Source organism: Scyliorhinus torazame, chromosome 9 (assembly GCF_047496885.1).
Source record: "Scyliorhinus torazame isolate Kashiwa2021f chromosome 9, sScyTor2.1, whole genome shotgun sequence".
Taxonomy (NCBI): Eukaryota; Metazoa; Chordata; class Chondrichthyes; order Carcharhiniformes; family Scyliorhinidae; genus Scyliorhinus; species Scyliorhinus torazame.
The window spans coordinates 94,332,621-94,357,660 of NC_092715.1; the positions used below are offsets into that span (position 1 = coordinate 94,332,621).

Here is a 25,040-nt window from a genome sequence, read left to right on the forward strand (position 1 = left end):
CACCACCCTCACCCCCACACCACCCTCACTCTCACACCACCCTCACACTCACACCACTCTCACACTCACACCACCCTCACTCCCATACCACCCTCACACTCACAGCACACTCACACTCACACCACCATCACACTCACACCTCCCTCACACCCACACCACCCTCACACTCACACCACTCTCACACTCACACCACCCTCATTCCCATACCACCCTCACACTCACACCACCCTCACACTCGCAGCACCCTCACTCTCACAGCACCCTCACTCTCACAGCACCCTCACTCTCACACCACCCTCACACTCACACCACCCTCACACTCACACCACCCTCACCCCCACACCACCCTCACACTCACACCACTCTCACACACACACCACTCTCACACTCACACCACCCTCACCCCCGCACGACCCTCACACTCACACCATCCTCACTCTCACACCACCCTCACTCTCACACCACCCTCACACTCACAGCACCCTCACACTACCCTCACCCCCACACTACCCTCACACTCACACCACCCTCGCCGCCACACCACCCTCACACTCATACCACCCTCACCCCCACACCATCTCACACTCACACCACCCTCACACTCGCAACACCCTCACCCCCACACTAGCCCATCCACTCCCAGACCCGCGGTCCAATTATGTGTCTTGTCTTGTGTTTTGCAGGAGCTGCTGGTGATGGGGCAGGTCCTTCTGGTGTCCCCCGCCCCCAGCCACAGCCGGAACCCCCTGTGTGCTGAGCAGCGATGATGACACCAACACGGAGGGGACCCATGTGCCAAAAACCCTGGACACTCCGGAGCTCACATCCAATGTTGACACAGATTTCCCGTCACAGCTGTCTCCAACACCCTCCACCACCCCAGAGATACCCACCTCCATTGGGCACTTGGGACAATGTCTGGTGCGCACCACACATATGCTCCAGTCCAGCAGGTAGAGGTAGGAACTGCCGAGGTGGGGTGATGGTCGGAGGGTGGGCGCCCACACCAGGGGTTGCACTTGGAATGGTGATCAAGTTTTGTATGGAGTGTGTTCAAGGAAAAATAAAGGTGTTTGGGAAAGAAGCATAACTCTTGACTCTTTACTCAACAGCAGCCCTAAACTAACAGACCACTCCCTGTGCTCCATGAGAGCGAGCATGCAGACACTGGCCGAGACGGGACGGACCTCCAGGACTGGCAGCGGCAGATGGCGGGGAGCGTCAGGGGGTAGCTCCCCTTGTACTCCAGTCCAATGGAGTAGCCCGGGGGCCATCCGGCACCCTGAGGGAGGAGGAGGTGATGGGGCCCGTGCCGGTGACTCCCACAAGGGAGGTGCCGGAACACCGCAGCACATCGGAATGCTTTGCTCACCGCCAGTGGCCTAACAGAATTCCCATCCCGTGACGGCGGCCCCATTTAAATCGCATTAATGAGCTGGAGGCATAAATCTCCACACCTTCGTATTGCTCCACCTCTCACAGCCGGGGGTCACGCGGACATGAATTGGTGCAAGTATTTACCAGCGTGGACAAGGTATCATGGCCGTTCGGGGGAGCAAGGAGGTAATGGAACCTTGTGAACATGTCAGGGTTTCTGGGGGGTATATGCCTGGACCACTTGGAATGACTTTGTGACAAGTATGTGGACGTGGGCTGCCCCCTCAGGACCGGGATATCCTGGCTGAGACTTCCAATACTGCTATACATTCATTCAAATTTACCCCCCAGCTGCAACTTAAAAGCTACTGGCCGTTCATACTGCTGGCTGCTCATAACATCCTGGAAATGCTCTGAGGGCCACTGGTCATCTGGTAACCCATCCAGTCCACCATCTGGACACCCCCACATCCCAACAGTATAATCAAGAGGATGGGCGTGGTCATGATCAATGGCCATCCCATCAGGTGTTGGCAGTCCTCAGTGCACTCCTTAGAAGCCGGCTCCACTATAGAGGAAGAAGGGAATCAACAGAGCTCACCTGAAACAAAGGACACGGTGGGGGGCGTGGGGGTGGGGGGGGGGGGGGGGGGGCATGGTGTGTGTGTGGGGGGGGGGGGGGTGGTGATGGGCAGACGTTGTGGGGTGGGCTGAGCTCAGGAACTGCAGTTTAACCAGCGCTCACCATTTTGATGTCCCACCCCCATCCCCCGCCCCCACCTCAGGCACCCCAGGGATGTGATGGAATGTCCAACTCACATGCAGGGACCGCCTAAGTGGACCGTGGGAAATGCCACCGTGGGCAGGAGCCAAACGTTGTCAAACATTGCAGAGCACCAGCTCTCATCACAGAGCGAGTTGTCATTATCCTCCATCCCATTGGCCATACCTGCTGTTACTGCCAACCCAGGACCCACCCCCCCGTAGTGTGGCAGGTATGCATCATGGAACAGGGGCAGGCAGGGGGCGGCCGGGAGGGAGTGGGTTGTGGTGTTGGAATGCGGTGTCCGTGCTCCTGGCGACTCCCCCCCCCTGAACAGAACAGCAGGGGCCAGCCGGCGAGGCTCAAGTGCAATTCAACAAGCCGAGGTTGAGGAACGAAGGAGGTGGCGTATCAGGCCTCCTGTATATCATCGGCGCTTGCCGGACCACATGTGTCTCCGATGACTCCAGATCACCAGGGAGACTATCTGCCACCTCTGCCAGATGGGGCCACACCTGGATCTATGGGGATATGGAGGAAGACACCGAACCCTGGTGGCCATCAAGGTGACAGTTGTCCTGAACCTTTTCTCTCTGGCTTATTTCAGAGCTTGAGCGGGGACATGTATGGGATCTCGCAATCGTGCGCACCCAGGTCCAACCGCGCTGTCACGGATGCCCTCTGCACCCGGCATGTACATACATCACCTTCAACCTGGACCAGACCAAAAGGATACCCGGGTAGCAGGATTTGTCAACATCACTGGCATGCCTCAGGTCCAGGGGACGATCGATGGCACACATGTTGCCCTCTGAGCACCAGCCTGACAAGGGGTGTCCTTCAGCAATAGTAAGGCTTCCACTCCATGAATGTGCAGTTGGTGTGCATTCACCAGCTGCACAGCATGAACATCTGCACCCAATACCCAAGCAACGTGCACAACGCATACATCCTAGCTCACTGTTCGGTTCCTGGCACCTTCGAGGCGCTCCCTCAGGTGAGGGGTTGGCTAGTGGACGACAAGGCTTACCTGCTGATGTCATGGCTAATGACACCTTTACGGACACCCAAGATCTAGGTGGAGAACGATACTCAAGCAGCAACCAGGAGCATCATCGAAAGGTGCATTGGCTTACTCAGGATGTGCTTCTGATGCCTCAACCATTCTGGTGGGGCGCTCCAATATAGCCCCACGGTGCTGTTGAGCATCATGGGCGCATGCTGTATCTTTCATAACATCATGCAGCAGCGGAGTGACCTGCTAGAAGAGGAGGAAGAATGGCAGGACTCATCTGACGAGGCGGATGAAGAGGGTGACGGCAGGCTATCCAACATGTGATCCAGGGTCGACGCACATGGAACTTCATCAGCTCCCGATTTACCAACTAGGAGGCCAGCTCCTCTGCCCTGTTCCACCTATTCACCCTCCCATTTCAGCTTTCCCCCCCCACTGCCCAGAGTCCACCTCTCCCTGAGCCTCTCACCCCTTCCCTCTCCCTTAGACCTTCACTCCACCTTACCCCTAGCCGTCTCTTCATTCCCTCTACCACAGTTCTCCACCCCACTCCGAGGGTCATACTAGTATCATCACAGGGTGTTGGCCCTGGGTTGGCAGTATCAACGGGGCTTGTCTGTGGGACGGAGGATGATGACAACTCGCTGTGAGATGAGATCTGGTGCTCATTGTCTTTCAAAGTCTGACTCCTGTCTCTCAGATAACAGCCTACTGTCCCTGCATTTGTGCTGGCGATTCCTTCTCGCATCTTCAAAAATGTTGGTGGGGGGGGTTGGCAGGAGGTGGTAATCGATTAGGGCTCAATCACTGGGGAAGCTATCATACAAGGCGCACTCACATTGCTGCTCCTATGTTCTGCCACTTCTCCGTGAGGAGGCAAACATGTGAGATTATCCTGTGCCATGGTGCCCCCCCCCCCCCCCACCCCACCCCCACCTGGCCATTGCACAACACCCAGCCCCAGCCCAACCATTATGCCGTGGAACAGAGGGAAGCGGCAGAATGCACTGGTGGTGCAAAATATATTAATTGTGATTATTTACAATGATGTATGTCCTTCCCACTTACTTTCTAGTATCGAATACACCATATCAGCTTAATGTAATCTCGCTTTCTAACCTTTTGGGCCTCCCGCTCCTTCTATGTGTTTCCCCAGTTAGCACATCAGAAGTGGAGGTGGCTTGCTGCTTGACTCAACCTCTACCCTGTGATGCCTGTGGCGGGTGTCCTCTGGAGGGCCTGGGCCTGGATTGGCCCGACCAACTTCTGTGTGTCACAGGTGATGACGTGTCAGTCTGTTCAACCGGCTGTCCAGCAGATGTGCCATTGTCAGGTGGGGGGAGTTCGGAAGGGCTGAGATGTTCCAGGTGGGAGGTGCCGGCATGGGCCCCATCACTTCCTCTTGCTTTGGGGTGCTTGCTGGCCCCTGAGGCACTCCATAGGCTGGAAAGAGCTCCGGGGGAACTGCCGTCACCTGATACTGCCAGTCCTGGAGGCCTGCACTCGTCTTCACAATGGTCTCATTGCCCTCAGTCTTTGAGAGGGAAAAAGTCAATGGAAAGTCACAGGGTTGCAGGTTTCTTAAGATATCACTTAAGAATTGAATCTGTACGTGATGAGTCACCGGGTATGAGAGGTTGCAGCTGCCAGAAGGTTAAGGGTGGTTAAGCTGCCAGCTCACTGGAGGGTGAGGTTGCAGACGTGTTCTGCTGCAGAGGACTCAGATGAAGATGTGAATGGGATAGCTGGGAGGAGAGTGCTCATAGATCTGTACACAGACAAGTTGGGTATATTGGTTTCTCACAGCAATATTGCTGCATAAAAGGGGAAGTTTTTCATAATTCAGCGATTTCTAATTGATTGCCGTTTGTGTGGAGTGCAACATTGCACTCTATGGAGAAACATCCTCTGGATTTCTGCAATCAACTCTGCATGTATGAGCTTCCAACATTGCTGAAACTTTCAGAGGAGTAATGATAATGAACACTGACGATTTGACAATCATTGTTCACACAAAATCAAGGCAGACATTCTTTTGCTGGCACTAATATTTTCTTAAATTAAAATTGCTGCTGTTTCTTTGTTTTCGTCACTATCTTTCCTGAATACTTTATAGTCAAGGAAATTAATAATCTTTCCTGTTCCTTATTTTTAACAGTTAATGTCACTGCATCATATTCCCATTTGGCTATTAGTTCCTGCAGTTCACCAACCTTATTTGTCACTTCCTTGGTGGAGCTAGGGAGCTGCTGGTATCCTTATTCCCAACTGGTTCTGCTCCCTTTTATTCTGTGTCACCTGGTTTTGCTTGAGAACACTTCATGCATTCACACACTTGCACTCCAAACCTAATTTAGAAGTTTTTAAAAATCTTTTCCATGATCCTATCTAACTTAAGGCAGGGATTCAAGATGTTGCTAACTTTTGGTTGGTTCAATTGGCTCTGGTTTAGAACCTTTGCTCTTGAGTTGCCAGGTATCTTTATGATACCGCCACGAGGTTCAAGTTCAAGTAATGATCAATAACTCAATACACCAATTAGTAAGATTCAAATCAAAGCACATTTATTATACACAGTAAATCACTACTCATGCATAAATTCTACTTCTCAGCTACTTCTACAACTAACAGGCCTATACTTAGCTTTGGACTGGCCCACCAGGTCAGGGGAACAAATGGCCTTTCGTTCGGGTTCTGAGTCTGCGGGATTCAAAGTTGGTACAGACTGGTATCTAGGAGCGCCTATCTCGTAGCGAGCATTGACTTAAGACTTACAGGCTCTTGGCGGCAGCTGAACTGGTCACTGTCAAGGGTTGGTTCGCGTTGCTGAGTGACCCGGTCAAGAAGGACAATTTGAACTTGGGGGCTTAACTTTATAGTCCCCAGGGGCTTCCCGCCTTTCGGGGCGGACCCTGTACCTGGTTCCAAGTGATTGGACTTCGTTCCAATCGCTTGGTTCGATTTCTCCAATACTGGAATGGTTCCCTGATCGATGGGCGGTCTTGAGGTGTCCGTTAACCTCTTTTGTGTTCGCTCCTGCTGGCGCCGAGGAGTATGGCTTGGCCTTGTTTATCCCAAATGTTTTGATTGTTCCCAGGGATCGCTCATTAGTATATAGATGGCTGCTACATTATTATGCAGATGGCTGCTTGTATCGATGCTGTCTGGGCTTTTGCAGAGTTTAATACACAGTAAACTTGCACCTGTTAATTTCTGCCTCTGTTGGCTGAATTTCCCTTCAGCCTTTGCTGTTCTCCATTTTACGTCGGGAGTTGACCAGCCCAGGTGGCTACAAAGACCATGCAAACAAGGCAACTGAAAGCATGGCTACCAGTGTTGGGGTGAAAGAGGGAGGAGGCCCTCGAGGACAGAATCAAAGGGATGGAGAATTTTGCAAGGAAAAGAGTGGTATGGCTGGAGAGGTTTACACAGATCGGGAGAGTTGAGACTATGAAGTGATTTAAACAAAATGAGGAGAATTTTAAATATGACATACTGGGCACTGGTCTTAATGTATACCAAAGATGAATGGTGTGCAATAGATTACAGGTAACAGTGGCTTGTGGGAGCTGGATTTTTCAGAATATCATGGATGGGAGATCACCAGGAAAGCACTGGAATAAAATACTCTGGAAGTGACAAAGAAGTGAGAGGGTTTCAGCAACAGGTGGACTAAGGCACAGGTAAATGCAAGTAATGGAGTTGGGAGTAGGCAGTCTTTAGTGATGGTTGGGTTGTGGATTTAGAAGCTGTTTATCATTGAACAAGATGACAAGAGTGTAAAAAATCTGATTCAGTGACTGGGGGGAATGAAGGGGCAAGAATGAAGGGGCAATGGAGTTGGTAACAAGAATAAACGTTGCTGGTGAGAGTCAATGGAAGATGTAAGCGAACACACCCATCAGTTGGTCTGCGCAGGATCTGAGTGCATGACCAGGGACTCTGTCAGGACCTGTTGCTTTCCGAGGGTTCACTTTCAAGAAGGCATATCTGACTTCAGAAGCTGTGATCGTAGGTACGGGTGTGTCTGAGGCTGCTGGAGCTATTGACAACGGTTTGTTGGTTTCGTGCTCGAAAGGAGCATAGACTGCATTGGGAAACTCAAATTCAAAAGCTGAGATCATGTGATCCAACTCCTGGGTGTAAAATGTACTGGTTTGGAACTAACAGATAAACTTCTACAGGGGCAACATCCTTACCCTTCCCTATTTCTCTGAAAGCATTCTCATCAAAGCTGAGTTGTTAATGATTTGAAAACCCACCAGAAGACTTCTTTGCTGTAATCCAAGAGTTCTTAAAGGGTTTCCAATCAACATGGCTGTCTGCAAGAGAAAAGGCAATCAACCAGCCATGATTGCAGACCAGCTTCGCCAATGAGGAACCCAAGTATGAGCAGCTACTGTGGAAAGTATCCATTCAGTGGTATCAAACATCCGCACAATGCATGAAGTTCTTTTCTGATTTTAATTTTTACTTGACCAAGTTTTAAGGCCTGATACTCTGCAGAGTTTTATTTCTTTTTTGTACTTTTAGAGGGTTTATTTGTGTGTTGTAGGTATTAGTCGGTATTTGGACATATTTGTACATATTAAACCTTTTATTAATAATTCTGCATCTTTACCAGAGTGAGATTTAATAATAAAACTAACTCCTCACCTTAAGGAACCTGGCTGGCCTATTTCTTACACTGAGTTACAAACGGTTAAGCATATCTATTAAATTGGCAATATCACCTTTTTAAATCCACACTCTGTTGTAACAAATCTAGGAGTGGGACAAACCGAGCAGTCATTTCAGGAAATAATCCGAGATGAATGAAATGAAATGAATGAATGAATGAAATGAAATGAAATGAATAATCCGAGGTGGCATTGCTAATGGTGGAGAACATGGGAGCAGCATGACCACAGGAGATGATGAGAGCAAAGAGGCAGCAATAGAATAGGAGCATTTATACTGAGGGAGTATTTTCAGAAGAACAGGTAGAGGCTAAATTGGAACTTCAAAACAATGAGGATTACATGTTATTCCATACAGAGGCTGAGAGACGACAATGGAAGTAGACAGTCACACTCCGGGCTTTGGGGCAGAAGGTGATGAGAACATTAAAGAATAAAAGAGAGGAGGAACAGGGAAAGATATCTCAAAAAAGGATAATGTGTCAAGCAGTAAGGGGTGAGCTAAGTTTCTGTCAAAGTCTAGACATAAATGCAATCATCCACAGTAACATAATGGATAGCAAGGGCCTTGTTCATGAGTAAATTGACGTACTGGAGAGAAATATGGAGAGAGGCCGTGACTGTTGATATGCCAGCAGATTCCAAAGAGCCAGTGGTTAAGATCCCTGAGCTTAATGCCAATCACACTGCTCTTCTGCCAACTATAGAGATGCCATCGGTCTGAGCTTCAGGAATGCTTCCTTTAACCAGTTGGGTTTCAACATCACTGAGGAGGTCAATTATTTTCATACAGCACCAAAGACAAGACTGCTTCCATGTTGATCATGGAACTGGTGAAAACGGTTGGCTCTGCAGCTAAATAGTAGAGTTTAACATTTTAATGAAAAGAAAGGGTGTGGGTGCAATTCTCCCAAAAAATGACTTGTGGTGCAATTTTCTCACCGTATTGCTCCTGACGCCGATCTTGGGGGGTGCATCGGGGGAGAGGCCCAAATTGCACCGAGCGCAAAACCGCACAGAGTCACCCGACCCTTGAGGTATGATCCAGATAATCATATTTAAAAGAGCCATTAGGCTCATTTAGATATGTGTAGCCAACTTGAGGCCGTAGTTTCCTGGCTCCGGGGAGTCACCAGCCGCATCGGTGAGGCCTCAACAGCGCATTAATTAGTACTGGTCTCCACAAGCGAACACCAGGCGTAGATGACCACGATGGGGTCTCGGGGGCCACTGGAACCCCGGGTAGTCAGAGACAGGCAGGGCAGTACCCTGGCACTCCCTCTGGTACACGGATACGCTTGCAGTGCCACGTTGGCCTACCAGGCCACCAGTGGCAATGCCCAGGTGCCAGGCTGGCAATTCCAGGGTGCTAGGTTGGTACTGCCACAGGTCAGAGCCTGAGGGGGCCAATGCCAAAGAAAGGGGGTTGGAGTGAAGGGGGTATGAAGGGGCTTCATAAATGTTGGGAGGTGGGAGGGCCTGAAAGGGGGGCCCCCTGCAACCTCATAGCTGTGTGTGCTCATTGGGGAAGGGGGTAATGCCCATGTCTGCAAGGGGTGGCATTGTGCGTGGGTGGAGGGTATGGGGGACCTCATGCTCAATTCGAGCTTGGGACACCTTTCAAAACGGTGCCCCGATGTTCGAGGAACTGGTATCGCCGGAAAGTTCAGCTCCCCCTGATGAAAAAGTTTCTAAGTGTGGGTTAGACCAGGGAGAAACTCCCCAAGGCCCAAATAAATGACAAAATCTGGGTGTATCCGTTCTGGATCAAGCCCCAAATGTTGGCAGGAAAAGCCCCACCAAACTTGCCCAAAATGACACCAGAAGCAATTCAGCGGACTTAAAACTGGGGCTTAATTCTCCAGAAAGATTTCGAAGTGTGGTAGCAAGCGGGACTTGCCACGAGCTTCCCAGAGCTCAGTCCAGAGAGGCCGGCAACATTATTCAACATCAATTGGTTCACTTAACGAGGCCAGCTGATTTGCCGGGACCATGCTCACCAGCCCCTCGCTAAAAAGGCCGAGCAGCACTTAAGCTGCACTTGCTCAGCCAACCCCATCCAGCTCGCAATAATGGTGCTAAGGAGAACAGCCCCAAGATTCAGGGATGCTGATCTGGGAGGCTGATAGACGCCGTGGAGGCCAGGATGGATGTCCTGTTCCCCCGAGGGTCCCGGAGAGTCAGCCACAAGGCAGCCAGTGTGGCTTGGGATGAGGTGGCAGCAGCTGTCAGCTCAGGGAGTGTGAACAGGAGGACTGGCCTCCAGCACCATAAGGAGGCCAATGACCTACACTGGGCAGCCAGAGTGAGTAGACACCAACACCCCCCCGCCCCGCCCCACTAAGGGAGCTTCCACCCCCATGCGAACCTCAACTCTCCGTCTAGCCCCTCCCTCTTCAATGCCCCCCAATCCTCCCTTCACACCCCCCACACTCCTGTGCACCATGCTTGTGGCCAATGATGCCCTCTCTGTGTCTCATCAGGAAAAGCTATCCCATAATCGTCGGGCGAGGGCCCAGACTGGCGGAGGGATGTCGGACTTAAGAGTCCTCACCTCCTTCGAGGAGCGGGCCTGGGAGGTGACTGGGGTCGTTGAGGACAGATCGGGCACCCACGCAGAGGCTGGCGGACGCCGTAGAAGTGAGGAACCACCGGGCGCCACTTGGAGGACCTGTCAAACATGAGTTGTTGTTGCCTTACTGACTGACCCATCACTTCCACTGATCCATGTCCATTCTCCCGCAGGCCATCCAGCCATCGGTGCTGGTCCATCCCGACTGCATCCTCTCCTGACTCCGTGGAGAATACCTTGGAGGAGAGCTCCGGGAATGCAACCATTATAGTCACACACAGCTGTCGTCCCCACCTCCATCAGTGCAGATACAGACACCTCGGTGGGACATGTTAGTGGTCAGGCTTCAGGATCACAATCTGGTGAGCACCATGTGATGAGTTTGTACGTAATCTTATGTACAACCTCCGACCACTAGGTGGCAGTGTAAACCCATCACCTGACCCTGTGGTCTGGGAATAGGTCGTGCTGGAGGATAGACATATTTTGCAGTAGTTCCATAATAGTTAATTTGTGTTTCTCATTGATTCGTTGATATATCCTAGTTATCTTACGACGCAGTTGTTCTACAATAAATTATTTAAACTAAATGTTCTGTAATCCATCTTTCACTTCGGCCAGTCTACAGAACATGACACACTACACTGCTGATGATGTGCATCAGGTGGAGGCAGGAACCCCCAGGCAAAACAGCAGTTGGAGGGCTGCTGGATACCAGGACCCAGCTGGGTCCAAGCCTGATGCTGAGCCTGTGGAACAAGGTTAACCAGAGCTGATGGAGATGATAGGGAGAGCCAGGACATTCAGGGGAAGATGTCAGTGTCACTCCAGCAGATCCATAGCAGACTGGAGGAGTCCCAGAGGGTATGGGCGCAGGGGATGGCGCCAGCAATGCATGGCACCGAGACCAAAACTGTTAGTGTGGCGACCGCAGTGGAGAGCCTGGTGCACGACGGCGGCACCATTAGTGAAGTGTTCAAGGCGTCGCACAGTCAGTGATGGCCATGGTTGAGGGTCTCAGCAGAATGTCTGACTTGCTGGAGGATGTCACCCAGTACCAGGTCAACCTTGATGAGGTTCTGCGGGACATGTCCCGCTCTTAGATGGGCATGGCCAAGGCGCTGCGGAGCTTGTCTCAGTCGCAGGTGGGCATTGCCAAGGCACTGCAGGGCATGTCCCAGAGCCAGATGATGCATGGGCAGCCGAGGCTCAAACCAGCTGCCCCTCCATCCCAAGCTGAAGCCCAGGGACCTATGGGCACCGGCCAGGAGGAGGGGGGCTGGTTGCCCATGGAGTGGTGACAGTGGTCATCAGCTCCCCCAAGTTCCACCCCTCTGATGAGGCTGTGTCTCAAAGTCAATACACAGGACAAGGCGGCATGGCTGTGTATGTGCCGCCGACAAGTGCATCAGGGCCTTCTGGCCTCAGAGCCCCCAGAGGACACCCGGCAGGATAATCAAAGACATGGTGACGAGATAAACTGCTGGCTGCCTCCACCTCAGATGTGCATACTGGGGAAACACCGAGACGTAGTGCTATTCAGCTAGGAAGGACAGGCACGTTGAGGATCACTGAGGGTACTGGATAGGAGGGGGTTGGGGTGTAGCTGGGGGATGGGGAAGTGGAGGTGCGGCACCATGGGAGAGTGGGGGATTGCATTAGGCTCATTTAAATATGCAGATCTGGATCTCGCCCAGCGAGCGCGAGATTCAAATTGTGCCAATTGGAGCAAGTCGAGTGACTCGCAATCGGCCAGTGCTTGGCGCGAAGCTCGATTTTATGCCCTTTGGGTGATTCATTTGTTGAGCCCAGATCAGCGCCGGGTGCAATGAGGTCACTGATTCATATCCATTTTGGGTGAATCGCGCCCAAAGTGTCATTTTTGGGGGGGTTTAGCAGGCTGAATACCACTGGGTTTTTGAGCGCGATCCGGAACTGTAGTCACCTACACTTCGGGTGTAATTAAGCTTAAGCGAGACGAGGCCATTAGGTTGTGAGAGAGTCTAAAACTGAGGACCGCACCAGGCGCTAATCGCTTTGAGATGTAACCGGCCAACTCCTGTTGACGAAATCAGGAACTCACTGTAACATGGCGAGAAACCAATGATCACCACTTAAGGCCAGTCTCCATACAATAAATGGGAGTAACCCCCTATTTAATAGCTTCCCATTATCTAACCACCTCCCCAGCAAGTGGTTGAACGAATGCCAATTAGTACACCTTTTTAAAACGTGAAACTGGTGGAAGGGCTGCTGTGGGGAACCGAGGAGGGCAGTAGCCATCTTTGCTCCCGGGCAATGAGCCCGCGTGCACTGGGGTTGCTGCCCCGGTTCTCGGCGGGTGGGGGGGGGGGGAGGGCGGGGTGGAACCCCCATGGGGAGTGCAGTCCTCAGTGAGGGTGGCCCACCATCGATGGTGGGGTTGCGGAGCCGGGGGTGGGTTGCCTGCCCGCGAACTAGGGAGGGCGGGAGGGGAGATGGATGTCCCAATGCCCGTGGGTCCTGCATGCCACCCCTTGGATCGTGTGTTCCAATTCTGGGGGCAATCCCAGCCCCTGCCTGTCTGCGCCATCGACAAACCATTGTTCCCTCTGGCCACGCGGCTGAAGGCTATTGCTAATTGGGAATTGGCAATCATAGTTAAGTGAGCACTTACAACAATAATAATCTTTATTGTCACAAGTAGGTTTACATTAACACTTCAATGAAGTTACTGTGAAAATCCCCTCGTCGCCACAGAGGGAGAATTCAGAATGTCCAAATTACCTCACAGCACGTCTTTCAGGATTTGTGGGAGGAAACCGTAGCACCCGGAGGAAACACACACAGACACAGGGCGAACATGTTGACTCCGTGCAGGCAGTGATCCAAGCCAGGAATTGAACCAGGGACCCTGGCGCTGTGAAGCATCAGTGCTAACCACTGTGTTACCGTGCCGCCCATAAGTGGATTCCCGTGGGCGGGTAGGCGTGCCATGTAGCCTGTGGAAGTTATTGCCGAGAATCCCAATCTGACCATGATGCCTGAACACTGTGGGAGGCAACACAACATATGCAGCAGCCAACATCTGAACACCCAGGGGCTGGGCCCCAGCACCTGGTGACCAGAGGGTGGACCGGGAAGGAGTCTAGTGTCTGGTCCAGGTAACGTTACGTGTCTGGCGTACAGGGTCTGGGGTACGGCGACCAGGGGCCCCAACTTCAGCTGGGGGTGCGTGGGCAGGGCATGTCAGATGGCAGGGGTGTGTGAGGGGAGTGTGGTGGAGCAATGGGGGAATGGAGGGTGGAAGACACCACTGGTTTCATATCTTCTCCAATCCCTTACAGATATTACATGGAATGGATGATATATTGGACCCCGTGGCGCTGCTGGCAGGTCAGGTGGCCAGACGCCAGAGAGGGCGGCGGTAGCAGAGTGGACAGAGGCTCGAGGCAGCAGCTCAGGTGCAGGGCCGCACCCCACACCCTGAGGACCCAACTGCCCTTCAGGCCAGAGAGGGATCCAGATGGAGACGCCGGGGATGGCCCGAGGTATACGGGTGCCGCAGTCTTTCGAACAGATGACGGATAGCGTGTGAGTAGAAGACTCCGCCTTAACAAGTGGAAGGTGCGGCACCTGTGTTATGTCCTCGCGGACTTGCCACCACGTGGTTGAGGAGAATACCTGCTTCCCGTGGCTGTCAAGGTCACCGCGGCATTGACCTTCTATGCCTCCGGATCACTCCAGGGCTCGATTGGGGGGGGGGGGGTGCGGCATCACGTAAGCTACAGCCCACAAGTGCATCCGTGAAGTCATGAATGCCCTGTTGGTCCAGGCAGCGAACTATATAAATTTAACATAACCAGGCCCAACAAGATGCACAGGATTCTCCGTCAATGCCAGGATGCCCAAGGTCCAGGAGGTAATAGATGGCACACAAGTCGCCTTGCGCTCACCGGGCTATCTGGAAGTGCCCTACATCAACAGGAAGGGGTTCCACACCCTGAACATCCAGCCCATGTGAGATCCCCACATGAAGATCTTGCATGTGCGTGCACGCTTTCCGGAACGTTTGCACAATAGCTTCATCCTGGGGCAGTTGGACATCCCCGTCCTCTTTGAGGACCACCCCAGGTTGGTCGGTTGGCTCTTAGGGCATGCCTGCTGAGGACCTGGCTATTGACACCAGTACAGAGGCTGGTGACCAATGCAGAGACCTTATACAACAAGGCCCATGTGGCCACCGGGGCTGTCATTGAGTGGCGCATTGGACTCCCCAAAATGCGGTTCCGATGCCTTGACCATTCTGGTGGTGCACTGCACAACGCTCTGCACCCCCCCCCCCCAGAGGTTTGACCGCTTTGTGGTGGTCCGCTGTGCCCTCCACATCCTGGCACAGCAGCAATACAATGTGCTGGAGGTAAAGGGGGAGGAACATGTGGCCACCTCCGAGGGGGAGGGGGAGGAATTGTTGAACCAGGAGGGGCTGGAGGATGAGCCCGGGGAGGACCCGAAGAAGCAGCCGGTGGATTGAGGACAGGCAGTAGCGGTGAGGGTCCGGCAAGCCCGGAGGGTCAGGCAGGCCCTCATCCTCGCTCTCTTCACATAGGACGTGGCCATGCCTGTCATTCCCCCATCCCCCCTTCCCCCTCTCTTTCCCCCACTTACCAACCCCCTCCCCATCCCTCACGCTTCCCCCTTTCCCCTCCCCCTCCCTCTCCAATCCCTCCCCCTCCTCAGCATTCCTCTCCCCCTTTTCTCCTCCCCCCCATCCTGTTCCACGCTCCCAGGGCCAGTGTAACGTCATTCCAGGGCATTGGGACTGTGTCGGCGCTGTAAGCAGGTCACTGTCGAGGCGAGTGGGATGATGATAACCCGCTAAGAGCTGAACGCTGGTGATCGTCAATGTATGCCACTGCCTGACTCCTGCCTGTCTGCTGAGTGCTCGCTCCCCCCATCACCTGCAGGTGGTGAAAGAGGCATCCAGCACCTATATATCCGAGAAGCTGGTGCTCGACCCGCATTGTGGAAAAAAGTGCCAAAGACCTCATATTTCTCGAGCGCAACGTTTTTGAATGCTGTACACATGTGTCCCCAACTGCCCCAATCCCCCAATGATCGTGCCCTTTCCCATCCCTCACAACTCCACCCCCCATCCCTCCACCCCCCATTGCACCACCCCCGCCTTACATCCCTTCCCCCTTTACCCCCGTTCCCTCTCAGTGATCCTCGACCTGCTTAGCCTTCCGTGCTCTACCACTGCTTCTACATGTGACCCCAGGGTGCACATCAGAGATGGAGGCAGTCTGCTGCCAACTGCATCCCATGCCTTCGATGCCCCGGCACGTGTCCTCTGGGAAGTCTGGAGCCGGAGGGCCCCGGCCCACTTGCCAGCAGTGCGTGCTTTCGCCGTATTACCCTGTTCCGGGAGCTGACACCGAGATGTGCTATTGTCAGGGGGGCGGGTCTCTGGAGCGCTATTGGCCGCCGTCACCACTCAGTAGGGTGGCACCGGGTTGCCACCCATGCCCCCTCCTCCCAGTCAGTGATCATAGGGCCCTGGGGTTCACTTCAGCATGGAGGGGCAGATGGATTGAGCCCTGACAGCTCCCCAATGTCTGCAGTATGGTGGTGACACCTTCTGCGATGCTCCTCAGTGACTGGGATAAGCTCTGGACGGCCCCGGCAATACCCACCTGCAAATGGGAATCATAGAATCATAGAATTTACAGTACAGAAGGAGGCCATTCGGCCCATCGAGTCTGCACCGGCTCTTGGAAAGAGCACCCGACCCAAGGTCAACACTTCCACCCTATCCCCATAACCCAGTAACCCCACCCAACACTAAGGGCAATTTTGGACACTAAGGGCAATTTAGCATGGCCAATCCACCTACCCTGCACATCTTTGGACTGTGGGAGGAAACCGGAGCACCCGGAGGAAACCCACGCACACACGGGGAGGATGTGCAGACTCCGCACGGACAGTGACGCAAGCCGGAATCGAACCTGGGACCCTGGAGCTGTGAAGCAATTGTGCTATCCACAATGCTCCCGTGCTGCCCGATATGCACCGCAGCACCTCGGCTACACTCACCTGAGACTGGAGCATGCCCTTCAGCACCTCATCAAGGTCCATCTGAGACTGGGACATGCTGTCGAGGTGCTCACCCATGGCCGTCACTATCTGAGCCATGCTTTGGACACCTTCTTCCTGCTGCTGATGCCGTCCACCAGGCTCTCTACTGCTGTCGCCACCCCAGCAGTGTTGGCCTGGGTGCCACGCATTGCTGGCACCATCTCCTGCACCAGTAGCCTCTGGGGCTCCTCCAATCAGTTATGGACCTGCTGCAATGTCGCTGACATCACCCTCTGAATCTCATGGTTGCACCCTAGCATCTACATCAGCTCCGGGTAAACCTGGTCCAGAGACTCAGCATCTGATTGAGACCCAGCTGTGTCCTGGAATCCAGCAGACCTCCGACTGCTGTCTCGACTGGGCGTTCCTGACTCCACCTGATATGCATCGGCAACTGTGTGGCGCTCACCAGAATGTGTCCTGGCGAATCAGCCGGCGGGACAGGCATTTACGGCATGAAGCCCATGGGGCCTCATTAAGTTTTATATTGGTGACGGCCTAGCCGGTCCAAGCAAAGAACAAAGAACAAAGAACAAAGAACAAAGAAACATACAACACAGGAACAGGCCTCTCGGCCCTCCAAGCCCTTGCCGACCATGCTGCCCGACTAAACTACAATCGTGTACGCTTTCTGGGTCCCTATCCCTCTTTTCCCCTCCTATTCATGTATTTGTCAAGATGCCCCTTAAATGTCACTATCGTCCCTGCTTCCACCACCTCCTCCGACAGCGAGTTCCAGGCACCCACTACCCTCTGTGTAAAAAACTTGCCTCGTACATCTACTCTAAACCTTGCCCCTCGCACCTTAAACCTATGCCCCCTAGAAATTGACCCCTCTACCCTGGGGAAAAGCCTCTGACTATCCACTCTGTCTATGCCCCTCATAATTTTGTAGACCTCTGTCAGTTCGCCCCTCAACCTCCGTCGTTCCACTGAGAACAAACCGAGTTTATTCAACCTCTCCTCATAGCTGATGCCCTCCATACTAGGCAACATCCTGGTAAATCTCTTCTGCACGCTCTATAAAGCCTCCACATCCTTCTGGTAGTGTGGTGACCAGAATTGAACACTATACTCCAAGTGTGGCCTAACTAAGGTTCTATACAGCTGCAACATGACTTGCCAATTCTTATACTCAATGGCCCGGCCAATGAAGACAAGCATGCCATATGCCTTCTTGACTACCTTCTCCACCTGTGTTGCCCCTTTCAGTGACCTGTGGACCTGTACACCTAGATCTCTCTGCCTTTCAATACGCTTGAAGGTTCTACCATTCACTGTATATTCCCTACCTGCATTAGAACTTCCAAAATGCATTACCTCACATTTGTCTGGGTTAAACTCCATCTGCCATCTCTCCGCCCAAGTCTCCAAACAATCTAAATCCTGCTGTATCCTCTGACAGTCCTCATCGCTATCTGCAATTCCCCCAACCTTTGTGTCGTCTGCAAACTTACTAATCAGACCAGTTACATTTTCCTCCAAATCATTTATATATACTACAAACAGCAAAGGTCCCAGCACTGATCCTTGCAGAACACCACTAGGCACAGCCTTCCAATTAGAAAAGCACCCTTCCATTGCTACTCTTTGCTTCTATGACCTAGCCAGTTCTGTATCCACCTTGCCAGCTCACCCCTGATCCCGTGTGACTTCACCTTTTGTACTAGTCTACCATGAGGGACCTTGTCAAAGGCCTTGTCAAAGCGTCGGGAAGCTCGCGGCTGTTCCCGCTCCCTCCCACACTTAGAAACCTTTCCATTAAATCATTGCCTTCGGCATTTTTTTAAAATTTGAGGAGTTTCTCGTTGGAAAATATCATGCTTAGAATTGTTTCTGCGAGACTTCCGGTAGCGCCCTCGAGGAAGCAGGTCGCAGGTCGGATCGCTCCCGCCCGCAATGGGCAAACGGACCTTTTCCAATGGACTTTTTCGGAACCTGGCAACCTGAATCGGTGGAGGAGACAATAGGGAAGAGGATTTCCCCCACGGGGTATGGACAGCTAGACCAGAAGTGGTTGAGTGGAGCGGCAAGGATCGAAGCGGGAGTAGCGGGGACCACAGGCCGGGCGGCGAAGCATGTCGGATGGCAGGGACCAGGGAGCAGAGACTCACTGGCCAAGGGAGCAATAGATGGAGTTCTTCAGGAATTGCTTCGCTGAACTGAAGAGGGACACGCTGGACCCGATGAGAGCGGTAATGGACCGAATGGTCGAGACACAGGCGGTCCAAGAGAAGGCGCTCAGGGAGGTCGAGGTGAAGCTCTCCAGCCAGTCGGACACGGTAACGGAGCTGGAGCACGAAGTGGAGGAGCTTAACTCCCGCCAGAGGAGGATGCAGGAGCAGCTTGAATAGCTGGGGAACAGAGCCAGGAGGCAGAATTTGTGGGTCGTTGGCCTCCCCGAGGGCTGCGAGGGATCGGATGTAGGTGCATACGCGAAAGGTATGCTCGAGGTGCTGATGGGACCGGAGGCCTTCCCTCGACCCCTTTGAGTTGGATGGGGCGCATAGAGCCCCCGCAAGGAAGCCCAGGATGGATGACCGACTGAGGGCTTTGGTAGTCCGCTTTCACCGGCTTGCTGACAGGGAACATGTGCTGCGATGGGCCAAGGCAGAGAGGAGCAGCAGATGGGAGAACTGCGAGGTGCGCATCTACAGAGCTGGCCAAGAGGCATGCAGGATTCATCAAGGTAAAGGCAGCCCTCTACAAAAAGGAGGTGAGGTTTGGAATGCTGTATCCTGCGAAGCTTTGGGTAACGTTTGAGGAACTCCACTACCACTTTGAGACACCAGAACAGGTTTGGACTTTCATTAAAGATAAGAAACTGACTTGAACTAACGGGCACTTAGTTTTTTCAGTGCTGTACAGTGGCGGCCGTCTGTTAACCTAACTTGCTCTGACTAGGAGTGGACTTTTATTAAAAGAAGAAGCTGGACTTGAACTAAAGGACTCTGGGCTCTCAGAGCTTTTGTGTGGCGGCGGTCTGTTAAATTATCCTGTACTGTAATGTTTTATCCAAGATTGTTTTCAGCCGGGACAGAGAGCGGGGGCTGGAGGGCGCATTGGCTTGGGTGTTTTGGGAGCTTGCAACGAGGGGGGGAGTGGTGGGGGGGAAAAGTGGCCCTGCAAAGGGGGCCCTGCACTTGGTACGTTTTGGCAGGAGATCGGTGCCTCTGATCGGGGGGGGGGGGGCTATGGGCTGGTTAAGGGACTTGAAAGGGCACGATGAGATACAATCAGGTTAATGGGTCCTTGGTGTGTGGGAGGAGGGCGGGAGACAGACAGGTGCCAAGGGCAGGGGTCAGCGTAGGTCAGGGGGCACCAGGGAGAGTAGGAGGAGGGGCGGGCTAGGGCCAAGCAGAGGGTTGACCTGGCAGGTCAGGTCTTGGGGGGCAGGGGAAGTCGGGGGGGGGTTAGAGCCACGTTAGTTTAGTTGAACATGTGTGGCATGGGCAAACAGCTGACAGGGGAAGTGCCTTATTAACATGTTTATTCTTTCCCACTGTTCGTTTTCACTATGTTAAGGCTCTTTGCATATGCCCTTTTTTCTCTCTGTAAATGTTACAAATTTGTTTTAAATAAAAAATCTCAAAAAAAAAGAATTGTTTCTGCAGTGGGGAATTAAAGATGCCGGCAAAATTGGCTCCTCAGATATCGGGGCACCATTTTTAAAGGATGCCAGATCTCAAAGTGAGATTTAAGGCTCCCCAACGCCCCCTCACCAACGGACAGAGCAAGCCCCACAGACATGGGCAACGCCCCTAACCCTCAACCCTGGAGGGGCAACCTCCTCCCATCACTAAATGTCTACGTGTGCACCACCCCCCCACCCACACACACACAATGTAGGCATGAGGGTGACCCGTCTCAGCCCCAAGATCATCCATCCTTGTAAGCATCAGGGTATTGTTCCCCCCCGCCGCCCCAAGTTAGCATGCACTGTTATTGGGTCGCTAAGCGCACCCCCACCTTTAAGTCCCCACCTTTCAGGCCTCCCCTTTACCCCCTACCCTTCATAACCCCCCTCCATAACCCTTCCCCCTCCCCACGGTTCATACCCTCTTCACCACCTCCTTCATGGGCATGTCCCCCATCTCAGGTGCTGCCCCTCAGCAGTTCCAACCTGGAACCTGGGCACTGCCCCTGATACCCTGGCACTGCCAAACTAGTGCCTCTGTAGTGCCAGGTTGGCACAGCCAGGATGCCCAGTTGGCACTGCCAGGATGCCAGGTTGGCACTGCCCAGGTGCCAGGGCACTGCCCTGCCCTGCCGCTGACCACTGGGGGCTCCAATGTCCTTCGAGCCCCTCAGCATGATCATAACAGCTGGTCTCCATTTTAGGTGACCAGTATTAATTTGAGCCAGCTGTGCGGCCAGTGAATGGTGGATGCCGGGAGACTGCAGCCTCAAACAGGCTGCGTATAGTTAAGTGAGCCTAATGGCTCATATAAATACGTTCCGTGGGTTGGATGGATTACGTGCGACTCGCCACCTGGCCCAAAACCCGTTTTTTGGCCTCTCAAGCAATGCACCCGGTGGAACGGGAGCAGCGCCGGGTGCATTGCGATGCGAATATCACACCCTGTATTTCCGAGTACATTGTAGCTGTATGTATTGGTATTGGAAGCACTCTTGACCTTGCAGGGCAGCCAAACTTTGTTTCTAACCTTTTTGAAAAGGTGGGCAATGAATCAGGCCAATACAGATGTGGTACAGAATAAGAAACCAGGCCAAACATTACACCAACATTGACTTATGAATGATTAAAATCAAAAGACAGAGCAATAATAATAATGGAAAGTATGTAGACGCAGTAGATCCTGAATAAGAAATAAAATCTCAAATGGTATGTCATAAAACTGTATAAAAACATAGTTGTTTTTTCCATTGTTTACTCTTCTGCTTCTTTTGAAAAATTTATAACGATACTTGACAAAATAAAATATCAGCTGTACAGTATAGGAAATGTATTGCCTTGCTGCAAGCCAGAAACAAAAGTCAGTACTCACCAAAATTTATGGCATTCTCTGTAGTGTGTCGAAAACCTCCAGGCTTTCTGGGCAGGATGCAGAAATACTTCTTTTGAGACAGCTAATCAATACAGTTTCAGTGTAAATATCTTGGAACATGTTATTTAAGAAGCACACATTTCTTTAAGTGCAGTTACTGGTACTGTATTACTCTGGGACGTGACAAGCGTGCAGGAAACCCCTGTGCAGTCGGCATTGCTTCATAGAGCTGATGGGATGGATTGAGAATGGCTCTAGTGTCTGATCCATAACAGTCATTGTCTGTTACATACATTTCAAGATTCATTCGTGCTATGAAGGTAATCGAGGCAGCAGACAGTTACCCCTGCAGCTGAATGGATTTATGATAGCACTGTCAAGAAAATGAGGGAAAATGACACAGTAGCCAGCTTTAGCTGCAAATAATGTGATAGGCTGTACAGTGTTACTGCTGGAGCTGCTGTCATTGCAGGTAATAGGCTATAAAGAAGGCTGATAGCAATACCTGTCATTTCTTAATGGCTGACTTCACTGAAGAGCTTTTGTGGCCTTTAACATGGAGATAATAGAAGATACAACAAATTTTACAGCTTTTACATTGCATTCATAATTTATCTTGAGAGTAATACCACAACAGGGACAACAGTTGTCAGGCTGAGAAAGTACAGCTCTGCTTGAGATGGGATATGGAAGTTGTCTTCTGCTGTCAAAAAATGAAATTCAAGCATTTTTAAGTTTTTAAACACATGTCCTTTGGAAAGGTAATTTCTTGCAATAAGAGGCTTGAGAATTTACGGTTCTCAATTACGTGGTGCAGCACCAGAGTTCATTCAATTCTTTAAACTACCACAAGCATGGATTAATGTTTTATATTAGGTTTGCGACCGCAAAAGTCCATAATATTGCCCATTTGTATTGGCACACACGGTCACAACTTGTAGTCTCAGCTCTTCAGATTGTCCAGGCCAAACCTGAGTATACTCAAAAGTATTCCGGCCAACTATATTGCAGCATTAAGAGAAAATAGCTTGAGTAATTTGGAATCTAAGTAAATCAAGTCTTATTAAATGAGGAAAAATGAGTACATTTTGATGCCCCTAAAGAAAATTGGCATTTTGTCACTTGATCAGCAAATAATCAGTGATGATGTGCTATATAGGATCTTTATTTCCATCTGATAGCATGCCATGACTGAAAAACACAGCATAATGTCATATCATATTACAAGCTCCATGAAAGAACAAAATTAACTTTTAAGGAGTTACTCTTCATAAAAAAAACTTGTCAGCTGGAAGGCATGTACCCCATCACATTTGAAATGTCACTGATGCACACTGAACCAGTGAAACTGAGCAGTTCTCTCAGATTAAAACAAACTACTGCAGGAGGGGGGAATTTGATCCTTTGCGTATGCGAACAGCCTATAGTTTAAATTATGGAAGCATGATGTTCACTGTGCTGGAAGAGATAACATCAAGATGAATCTCAGTAATATTCCTTCAATCTTCATTTATATCCTACCAATGAACTTTTTTTGTGTTTCATTAATGAGGTCAAGTTGTCGATATGTTTTAGTTTGCAAATACGGCTTCGTTTTTATGATTTCATTTTCTTCTCACCAGAGAAAATATCTTTGTGTTTTCTCCTTATGCCTTGAGCTTCTATTCTGTGCACAACTGACTCTTTTCATGTTGTAATTAAACTTCAGATAGAAGAGCAGAGATTCACTGGGAGCTGCAAAACAATAGCAGGAACAAATGAATTAATTATCACACCAAAGCACCTTTATATACAATCAATTACCCTTTTCTCTGTCAAATAAAGGGATGCCCCTTGTGTTTTCTTCTTTTATGGTTGGCATCTAGTTAGACGTATTTCCTTAAAAAGGATTGTTTGTGAAACATTTCAAATATTGGAATAAATATGATTTCATTTTAGGATATGAAGACTCGACTGTAATTTTAGACCTTTTCATGAGGTTAAAACAAAATGCACAAGAAAACACTAGATTACCCAAGTAGATTCAACAATACTGATTCTTATTAAAATATACACCATAGAAAGAGTTCCACACAACATGAGTGTCTCTTTTGGAGCTTAATTGTGAAACTGCAGGGAAAGAAAGCTAACCTCTTATTAAAATTCACAGTTTGGAACATTAATGACCCGAATAAAGTGGGAAAGTACTGACTTTATTTATTTCTGTATGAGCAATAAGAATTGTAAGTATTCAGGCATTCATTAAGTAATATATGGCCTGGCCTTGCTCTTGTCGCGAGGCTGTTTTGATGTCCAGCAAACAGTACCATCTCTGTTATTTTTCTCAGGCCTAAGTAAGTATTACCGTAGCAACTTCCAATTATGTGTTTTGTTCACAAAGGTGATGGCAAAATCTTTATGTGGGGATATGGCCGAGCTTGTGGAAATAATCGCCAGGACATCTTCATCCCAGAACTGGTACATATACTGCAAGATGATGTCATTGCAGTTGCGGCGGGCGGTTGGCACAGTCTGTTGCTGACAGGTTTGTCCCATGGTGTTTTTTTCACTCTTTCGTTTGTTTTATGAGCTGCCGCAGATATCTGATTGAAAGATAGCTATACTTGATCATCATTTAGTAAACATTGAATTATCTCAATTTTAATAGCTTCTAAATCATTGTAGCATGGTGCTGTGGATCATTATTAAATATTTGGTCACTTGCAGTATTTTATTGGTTTAATATTGTATTTGCCATTTTCAAGGAAGGACTGAACTTGTGTCTAATATTTGCTGTTAGTGAAACCTAAGGTTGAGTGCCTGCACCTTTAATATGATACAGTATGTTGTAAATCTTAATTCATGTTTTTATTTACATATGTGAGCTTAGAAAACCTTATTACTCTGATATCTGAGTGTGTTTTCCATTTTTAAAAAAGTTTTCCACTGCAGATTTAAAAAACAAACTTCAGATGAAGTTATCCTTATTGTTGGAGGGCAAGGGTGCTGAAACAAACAAAAGATTAATAAATTATTTTAACAATTGATTTCAATGCGATTTTCACAAAAAGTAGCACAAGAAGATAGCACTTCGCAAAATGCAACAACATTCAGTAATAATCAAACAACAATAGATGTCTGTACAGTCAGAGAGTAATTCCAGATCAAGATTCTCTGGCAGAAGGGTTAAGATTAATGACTGTGCTTTGTATCGCAAAGACTTATGTACTTATTGTTCAGAGATGTTTGGAAATTTAGATGCAGATTATTGTACTACTTCAACATGATACAAACAGTAATTGAGTTCTTACAGTTCATTGTTTTTGTTACCGTTGTGTTTTAAAAAAGTACACCTGATTGGGAAATTGTTCTTCAATTTATTTAATACAATGCAAGTATCAATACTGTTAATATTTCTGACAGGTTACTTAAAAGACAGCAGCTAGAAAAATGTCTGCTAAGTACAGTGCCGTGTGTTATGCCACTAAAGATTGTCATGCTTAGGGGGAGTACTCATTAGTTCTAATGA

The 25,040-nt window shown here is 50.4% G+C and overlaps 1 protein-coding gene across 1 annotated transcript in view; it reads left to right on the forward strand.

Annotated features, from left to right (window-relative positions):
* LOC140430115 (uncharacterized) overlaps positions 1-24,347 on the forward strand; it is an 820,575-nt gene extending 796,228 nt beyond the window's left edge. The window contains exon 6 of the mRNA XM_072517631.1: positions 23,913-24,347. Coding sequence (XP_072373732.1) covers positions 23,913-24,100 — 188 coding nt within the window. The 3' untranslated portion in view covers positions 24,101-24,347. The remainder of the gene's footprint in view (positions 1-23,912) is intronic.
* Positions 24,348-25,040: the final 693 nt, after the last annotated feature.